Here is a 9,441-nt window from a genome sequence, read left to right as displayed (position 1 = left end):
TGTGAATCCCCGCTGTGAGCTGGATTCTGTGGACGGTTCCGTTGACCCCGTCACTGTAAGCACGACGGTGCTGACCCGCGACCACGAAGATAAATAAGACCCTGGGTTATTGATTGGCTAGACGCCTTTGAGCAGAGGCACACAAGGGCATCAGTGACTTTTAGGCCGTCATGCCCAAACGCCTTACGCATAAGGGTAATGCCGTCGTGCCTAAGGCTCGTACCCTCTACCTCACTCAGGCGAAATGAACACCCATTGTCCAGCAGATGACGCCGGTAAATGCAACAGGCAGTGGACTGGCATTACCTTGAGTTACAATGGAAGCCCACCGTGTGGGATGGGTTCGGTGTTGCTAGTGTTGGCACTGGAATCTTGTGGATTTTACTTGACAACGGTTGAGCTTAGAATGAAAAAAAAACACATTTTGTTTCAGTTAGAAAAAAACTGAAAAACTCCAGCGTCCTAGGGTGTGCAAATGTCACATAGGAATTACGACTCGGAGACAAATATTGCAGATTTGGACAGAAATTTGTTTATTACTGGACATACAACGACATTTGCTTGTGTACTTATTTATGTGAGATTTTTTTTTTTTTTTATGTCACGAAATATCCCATGGGCTCACCGTGCGGTAGTTGATTGTGTGTCTTTAGAAAATGTTTTACGTTACTCTTGAGATGTTTGAGAACTCGCTCGTGAATGTAGACATCTTGTTTATCCCAGAGTTTCCAGAGGAATGATAATGATATCACACACTATTCTGCAGGCACTGTGTGTGTGTGTGTGTGTGTGTGTGTGTGTGTGTGTGTGTGCTTTATAGACGATATAATTTCCTTTGTGATGACCTCTTTACAATTGTCCCTAGTCATATTAATGAATTCTGTCGAGGTAAAACCCACAAATCCCAAAACTGTGTGTAACATCAAAGATCGGTCTTTGTGTGAGAGTGAGATGAATTAATGTTACATATAATAGACTTCCAGAGCTCCAGGAATAACCTTGGGACATTTTATCCTCCTTGCTTGCATAGCGTGAGTTACAGACGCGGAGAGCTTAACTAGGCCCGTGCTCCGAGCCGTGTTGGAATTAATTAAATCTTGCAGGAGATCGCCGTAAAACTGGCAGCCCGAGTTTGACTGGGAGAGCAGATACACAATAAACAGTCGAAAATAGAACGTTGTTTCCCCCCTGAAATGAGGTGGGCGGCGCAGGAGGGTCGGCAGTCGGTCACAGGTGCTGTTCTCCAAAGATGCCTGCCATTTTGATCTGTGTCTTGGGAGCCGTCGTGAAGCAGCTGATTTCGGTAGAGTCGCCAGCAGGAATTCCCGCGCAGGTTTGTGAAAGCGTCACCGCGGGAGTAAAACTCGGGCGCGATGTGTGCATTGTGAAGGCGTCAGTGTAAGCGTGAGGGGAGGAGGCGTGTTGGTATACAGTGTTCTCAACCTGTGTACCGTGATAGTTGAGGGGTCTCCAATATCATGTTTTTTTTTTTTTTCACTCGTTTTACATTTGGTCAAGTGCGGGTTGGGTGATTGGGTGGTGTAGTGCTCTACTTGTGGGTAGTAAGTAGCTTAGCAGTGTAGTGCCCATGGTTGTGTGTAAGCTGAACTCTGAAGAAGTATGAGGGTGAATTACTGGCTGCAGGGGTCCTTTAACATTTAGTCAGTTCAGGGTGTAATGTGAACACGAATGTATGACACAGTTATGTGCATTTGCCCTCCACATTCTTAGCATATCTTGTATATATATATATATATATATATATATATATATATATATATATATATATATATATTTTTTTTTTTTTTTTTTTCCCCACATTTGTTACTGATCGTTTTGTTATGAACTGACGAAGTAGGTGAGATGGTAAAGATAAAAGGTTTGGGTTGGATTCGACCCGACTGAATTACGTTTTCTGCCAAATTCGAGGGACCATACATTATGATATTTGCCTGTCGCCATTTCTTTGAGCATTGTACCGAAATTTAAGGGTCGTGCTTGTGTGTTTTTTAGTGATATAGCAAGGGTTCTGCCCTGCCCTTGCCTTTATATCAGTATCAGTTTGCAGGCAAAGGGCCTCATTGGTATTCTTCGTATCACTATTATTTTCTGTTCAGAGTATATTATGACCAATTTCCCTTCGTTATTAGTTGATGATGATAAAGAATGGAGGTTAGCATTATTGCCACAGTCGGTTTTTTCCTTAAGTAATAAGATGAATGATAAACACGTACTAATTTTTGTTCTCTTTATTTTGTAGGAATTCTACAGACCATGGACTGGCATTCCTTCACTGTGACTAGCGGGAGGGAACCACTTAAAACAGTGGCCGAGGGCGTGCATGGTGCGAGCGGTGTGCCTCTGGTGGGCAGTGGATAGGGCGGCGATAGAGATGGGTTGGGGGATAGGTAGGGATCATGGGATAGGTAAGGGCTCATGACAGGATGGGGATGGATCAACTGAGACTGGATGGGGGTGTTGTCAGTGAACTGTGATCAGCGACAACGTCGGTGAGGATGGGGCTATGCGATCAAGGGTAACAGGAACTACTGCCTAAGGCGAGGCGACCCACCCATCTCTCCCCACATCCAGCGTGGGTCTAGCGGCGGTGCGTCAGATGCTGTGACTCTGGGGGGAAGGCTTACGCGTAGGGCGATGGGGCAGGTGGGTTGTAGACGGGGGCGGCTTGGTAGGTGGGTTTCGTGTCTGGGTACACAGCCTGGCCCTCGTAGGAGACCTCGGCCTGGAAGCCGTTGTAGTGGTCGGCCACGTAGTTGACGATCTGGGTGCGACCGTCGGGGAGCGCCACCTTGTAGCTGCCCTTCACCGCCTGGCCGTCCGAGTTCTCGTTGTGGCCGAAGTTGGCGCCCGAGTAGTCGTCCTTCACGCCGTAGTCGAAGGCGTACGGCTTAGGATCCTGCAAGAGAGAGAGGTTGACCAGTCATTAGTGTCGAGACGATAGAGCATCTGTTCGTCTTTTGATGAGAAATTGTGATACAAGAAGACTTCAGGCAGACACCTGTCTTGATATACCGTTGGATTTGAGGTCAACCCAAACTAAAATTTCTTAAAATATTGTACGAATATGAATTTCTTCTGTTCTCACTTCAGGCTCACACAGGTGGTGGAACAAGCATTCTCGACAATGCAGGGTCCTGACATGGTGATTCGTTAGGTAGGCCATTCAGTATGCAAGGCGGGTTACGTCATTCGAAGCATAAGGCAGAGAACAAATCTTAGACCGTGTGATACGAACCTCTTTGTAGGATGGTGATGGTGCGTGTGGGGCGGAGTAAGAGGGAGGGGTGTACACTGGGGGTCCTTCTGGGTGGGGCAAGCCCACCACCACGGTTACCAGGACGGCTGCCAACGCTACCTGTTGGGAGACCACAAACATTGGGTTATATTGGAGTCCAACACACACACACACACACACCTAGAGCATTTGTTGAAACAGGAACACTAAACGATATAATTGTTTATCTCCTAAGAACTTAATTTGTATGATGAAGTGGGGAAAACAGATGTAGTAGTTTAGCTGTATATTTTCCACGTCTCTCCATTCGATGGGAGTATTTCATTGAACCTGTCACAATAGATTTTCCTGATATCTTAAGTAAGTCTTTATTTTCATGTTACAGACTCTGACACTCTCTCTCTCTCTCTCTCTCTCTCTCTCTCTCTCTCTCTCTCTCTCTCTCTCTCTCTCTCTCTCTCTCTCTCTCTCTCTCTCTCCCCAACGTTTCTCATCTTCTCTTCACACATCCTTTGGTCTTCATGAAACGTTTCCTCGTCACTCTTCATTTATTTTTTCTTCCGTCTTCGTAAAACTTTATAGTGAAACGTCCCTCACTATATCACCATCAACATTTTTGGTCCGCATTTGAATGTTGTTCGTGGTGGAGGTTTACATGACCCGCTCTGTAATGCGCTTCGTGTGAACTTGATGAGTATATTTTGTATTCTGTGGACGTCTTTAAAGATGGGCGAAAACCAGTTTCAGCGGTTTTGTTTTGATCGCGTGGTCATCGCTCACAGGGTATTCGTCTCGAGACATTCTATACTGGGGAACCAACGCTCCAAGACCCGGTCATTTGTGATCTGCGTCGTGTTTATATAGAGCCGTCTTCACCCCAGCATGACCCTCAGTGGCCTCGCCTGGCCGGTCTTCTTCGACCTGCCCCGTAAGGACCAGTTCTGGGATCAAGCCACCACATGCACGTGTACCCCGGAGGGCCCGTCCGGCCGTGCGTGTAGGGGAAGGGGGTTTCTGCTGCTCACCTTGCACATCATGGTTGCCTGCTGGAGAGGTGTTGAGATGTTGCTGTCGGTAGCGGGAGTAAGGCGGGTTTGATGTCCAGTGAGGAGCTTTCTCCCTTTATATACTGGACTGCTTGCTCCTCTCTCCTTCACACACACACACACACACACACACACACACACACACACACATGCTTCGACACGCTCCTGAGGCCATATCACACACACCCACACACACACACACACACACACTCATTAACACAGTAAGGAAACCAGCCAGCCACTCCGCCGTGTTTCTTGTCCAGCAGGTGAATTATGGCTGTGGATTTACTAAAGAAGATGGTTCATGAACTTATGCTTACGAGTTAATCACATTACAAGTGGGGGATTGTTAAACTTCCCCAGCCTCGAACGTACAGACCTCGAGGGCTATGGCCACTCCACCGTGCCCGAAGGTCGTACCGTCGTATGCTTATACTGATGTCATCAAGGGTCGTATGTTCGTCCTCACAGGTCGTGGTGTCTAAGAGAAGGGGTGGTCACAGGGCATGACACAACGCTGCGTTCCCTCCCTCCCTCCCTTCGCCAACACACATGCACTTGACTCCCCTCGCCTGGCGCACATACACATATGTGGCAAAAGATCATGGTTGTGCTCGTGATCAGGTTTATATTACACATATGTGTATGTATATATATATATATATATATATATATATATATATATATATATATATATATATATATATATATATATACAGTGTTGATTTAACTCTTAATGCTATTAGTCATGCTGCCGCCGCTTTTCTAATTATTGTGATGTTCCTGTGGATTATATGAATATTGATGATGATAATGATTAATTGAGATAATAAGTGATAATGAAAATGATAATAGCAATGACATGTAATTGAGAGCGTTTCATAGCACTTCGTGGCGTCAGCGTGTGACGGGTTCGGCGTCACATGCTACATCGCACTGTATGTAAGTCTGAAGTTTTATGAAATGACGTCGAGTATTTCACAGCATTCTGTTATGCAGCATGCCTGGGGCATAGCTGCCATTCCTTACCGAGGCAGAAACGAAAAAAAAAAAAGGTAATACTTGCTGTTTTTAATTGAATTCTTTCTCCAACATGACTCGTATACCTTTAAATTCACAAAACTTAATCTCCTTTAGCACAGCGGCACGACCCTTAACCATTACAGCACAGTCAAAGGGTATATAAAATTCTAGATTTGGACTAGATATATTATTGGTCTGGTCTGAGGTTACGCCATCATACCCAAGGGTATTGAGGTCTGATATAATGTATCCACTGTGACATGAAGATTATTGAGGAAGAATATTATCAGAACGTTGGTTGAAGAATATTGGATGGATCAGCACATCATCTCACTTTACGTGACGCTTGTGTTCGAATCCCGGTAAAGCCGTAAGGGACAGGTGAAAAAGGCGACGGGTACACGAATAGAATTTTAAGTGAAGATTTTTGGCTTTGGCCTGAGGTGGAGTTTCAGACGGCTTGTGCATGTTTCAAAACCCCCAAGTTTGGGCAGTTTAGTTGCTGTTTGTGTATGGAGAACCAAACTGCAGTGTTTGTGGGATGGCAAGTGGCAGTTTGAGAGTGTCAGCCAGTTTTGCACTTCTTGTCTTGCTTGCAGTTGCAGCCTAGAAGTATACACGTGGAATCTTCAGCAGTAATTCAAGGGTAGAAAGCCCAGCGGGTTAAGGTTAGCAAAGGAAATTATGATGTAGGAGGTGATGCTGGTGAGGCAGTCAGTCCCCAGCGTCGACGTGAGGTGACTGTTTTTTTTTTTCTTCGTGGTGAAGTGAGGCAGGTGAAGACTAGCACTGTAAGAAGCAGTGTTAGGTAAGTATGGATCCGTGACTGACGGCTTACAGGCGTCACGGGAGGCTGGCCTCGCGAGGCGTGGAGTGTAGGAGTGGCGGTAGGCAGGCAAGGAAGGAGGGAGGGAGGGAACGGCGTTGCTGCTGCACCTCGCCAGTAACAGCCATCGTCTTCCCTGGCCTTCTTCATCTGCTGCTCATGCTACCTTCTTACGCACCGCCGCACGGCTCTGCTCGTGCCCAAAGGTGCTCCCGTCGTGCTCAAGAGTCGTACTGTCGTGCTCAACAGGTAGATTATTCATTAGTGAAAGGGAATACCTGAGTCATGACGCCCGTTTTTTAGTGTAACTCGTGTAGATACTCGGCTGGTATGTGGGCAGGTATTTGGGGTATACAGGTTTGCCTTTCTCAATAACTGTAATGATGTTGCTTGCGGAGAAAATGCCACGCGATTGCCGCCTTCTTTTGCTTGGAGGGGAAGGGAAGGGAGCGCATTGCGTGGCTCCTTGTGTCAGCAGAACTTTCGTGCCCGTTATAGTTCGTAAGTGTGGACAACACTTTCAGACACGAGGAGGAGGAGAGTGTTGTTGCTCCCGGCCTTCTTCTTTTTCTTTTTTTGCTTTGGCAGTTGCCACAGTGTTGCGTCAACACCTGCGTGTATTGCGGTGGCAGATGTTGCCTAGGGGGTGGTGCTGGCTTGTGTTGTGTTGTCAAGGGATGGGGTTATGGTGACATGATGTTACTGTAGAGGGAGATGTTGAATGATGATGATGCCTGCTTGTGTTAGGGTGGTGGTGGTGGTCAGGTGATGATGTTGGTGATGTTGTGGCCAGGGGTTAACCGTGGTTGTTGTAGTTACGTTGGCAGGTGTTGTGGTGATGTGTGCTTGTGATTGTGTCGTGCTCTTAGGTTGTAACGCAGCTCGGTAGGTGTCGTTGTGCACTGACCTTATGGGTGAAGTGAGTGGACGGACCGAGAGATTTCCTCGTGAAAGTCAAAGTTTTCATAGTTTGAGGCATTTTTTTTTTTCCTCGAGATTGTGCAGGATTAAAAGGCTTCCTTTTCCTCCTCCTCCGCCTCAGGTCACATTCCTTGTCAGTGGGATTAATCATTTTCGTGGAGGTGTTGCGAGTTTTCCTAGGGAGTTATGTTCTCTTTAACCCTGTTCATCTTGGGGCGAAAAGAAAAAAAGTTGGTCCACAGTGGGAATTAATATGCAGTGACACCTTTAGTTAAGTGTATTATTTATTGACTATTGTTACAAAAGGCAGTTTTCGTAAATGACGAAACCTCTCTTGTTCTTTACTGGTTAAGTGTATCGATACTAGTGGTAAGGGTTTAGCGTGTGCTTGTACCATACTGTAGTGTTAGTGAGTTTGTGTCGCCTGTGTGGCTACACTTTTTTTTTTCAATCATTTAATATGATCATCGAGTATGCAGTTCTATAGGATGACGGGTATGTACAGCCATGTGCATACCCCTATGGATGATTGTATGTTCAGTATGTGTGTACGGTTGAATGGATAATGAGATGCTGCATTTGGACGTTCATGTATATGATTAGTTATTTACTGTGGAAATACACACGTGATTGGTGTACGGAGGACGGTGTATATTCATTGTATATACGTTGATGATTGGTTGTTGGCTGTGTGCCCACCATCATATCACCGGGTGGATATTGCCGGGTTCAGCTGTATTAGTGTGTCTGTGATTAGATATTGCTGCAGTTAATCTGTATTTGTTTATTGCCCGTGTTTACGGTCATAGAGGTGACTGGCCATAAAACTGGCGTTGTTGTTTTGAGCGAGCCATCATTTGGTGCTGGTGCGTTGGTACGTGGCATTCCCATAGAGTGTGGTACGTACTCCCTTAGTGTATGTGTGTGTGGCATCCCCATAGCTTTGTGGCACTGCCACACTATGTGATACTGCCCTAGTGTAGCGCTCTCACATTACGTTGCTACTCCCGCTGTGTATGGTATTCTTCTCTTTGTGTCACTGTCACATAGTGTGTGTGGTGCTCCCACGGTGTGTGACACTCCCATAGCATGTGTAGCACTCCCACAGTGTGTGTGTACGCATCATTGTAGATAGTGGGGACGAGAGACAAACCTCTCAGTCCCCTGATTGGCTGGATCCCCCACCTGTGCGCTACTGTTAATTATCTTCCCACCAATTACGACTAATTACGACTCATCCTACACCGGTCTGGATGTTGTGGTCCGGCTCTGTGTCCAGTTGTGGTTGTAAACGTGTTTTTAATGGTAGGGGTGGTGAGAGGTCCGTGGAGCGTGGTTGATGTAGTGGGCACGTACTCGACACTATGTGCCTATAGCACGCCAGTTCGAACCTTGAGCACGAAGGAACGACCTTGTAATTCGACAGTGTGAGCCTTAAAGCGCGACAAGTCGAGCCTCGAGGAGGACGGGACAGCTCCTATAAATCGACAGTGTGAGCTTAGAGCACGACAGGTGGACTCCTCAGCTCGATAATACGATCCTTGAACACGACAGTAAGACTCGAGAGGTTCAGGGTGCACGTAGGTATTCGAGGGTTGTAGGATTAGGTTTGCGGTGTAAAGTCAGCGACGGTGGAGGGAGTGTAGGTTGTGGTTAGTGTGGCAGTGGCTTCGATCAGGCTTTAGTGTTTTTGAGAAGGTCAGAATTTCTTCGATGTTGGTGCGTGTGTGTCGGGGATAGTGGTACGTGTATCTCGTGGTGGTGGTGTCAGTGAGGCTCAGCCAGCAGGATGTGTGGTGGTGTACGTCATCCCCCACCGTGAGGAGAGGCATGGTAACAGTGAGGGTGTGGAGGGTCGGCAGAGGTGATGGTAAGAGTGGTGGTAACGAGGCTGTAATGTGAGCGGTGCTCCCATCCCCCGCTGCCGTCTTGCTGGAGGCGAGGCACACCTGATGCTCCAGGGTGGAAGGCAATCATGTCTCTCCGTAAACCCACATTCTATGTAGCGCCTCCTTTTCTTTTTATTTATTTTTCATTTCAGATGAACGGCTTGTTAGAATGGGTTTTGGCAAGTGCGAAAAAAAAGTCTTCTGAATTAACGTGATATAATCCGTTGCTGTCGGTCTGACGGCCCTCTGATGTCTCGTTTATTATTTTGTAACCATCCCTTCCCTCCTTGTAAACTTCATGATAACCATGATTGGTATACTTGCTTTTGTTTTCGTCACAGGGCTTCTCCCAGTGTTCCTTTACATGTTGTCCGGCAGAATTACGCTTTTGATGATGTTTGCTACACATTATCTTCCCGCTTGTCATCTTCTTAATAACCTGCCATCCACCTACATGACAGACAAGAATGCAGACATGTA

At 46.6% G+C, this 9,441-nt stretch overlaps 1 protein-coding gene across 1 annotated transcript; it reads right to left on the bottom strand.

Annotated features, from left to right (window-relative positions):
- Positions 1-2,244: 2,244 nt before the first annotated feature.
- On the bottom strand, positions 2,245-4,377 carry LOC139758113 (larval cuticle protein A2B-like). The gene is made up of 3 exons (XM_071679207.1): positions 4,282-4,377; positions 3,257-3,376; positions 2,245-2,917 (listed from the first exon to the last, which is right to left on the bottom strand). The coding sequence occupies exons 1-3, from the start codon at positions 4,291-4,293 to the stop codon at positions 2,642-2,644; spliced, it is 408 nt and encodes a 135-aa protein (XP_071535308.1). The 5' UTR covers positions 4,294-4,377; the 3' UTR covers positions 2,245-2,641.
- Positions 4,378-9,441: the final 5,064 nt, after the last annotated feature.

This window comes from Panulirus ornatus, chromosome 29, assembly GCF_036320965.1.
Source record: "Panulirus ornatus isolate Po-2019 chromosome 29, ASM3632096v1, whole genome shotgun sequence".
Classification (NCBI taxonomy): Eukaryota; Metazoa; Arthropoda; class Malacostraca; order Decapoda; family Palinuridae; genus Panulirus; species Panulirus ornatus.
Note: the sequence above shows the minus strand (reverse complement) of the source record. Positions and strands in the feature narration are given on the sequence as shown.

What these genes read in the sequence shown, in the direction of transcription:
- LOC139758113 (XM_071679207.1), bottom strand. An exon ending in CATCACCATCCTACAAAGAG is followed by an intron (nt 2,918 to 3,256) that starts GTTCGTATCACA and finishes TCTCTCTTGCAG; the next exon opens with GATCCTAAGCCGTACGCCTT.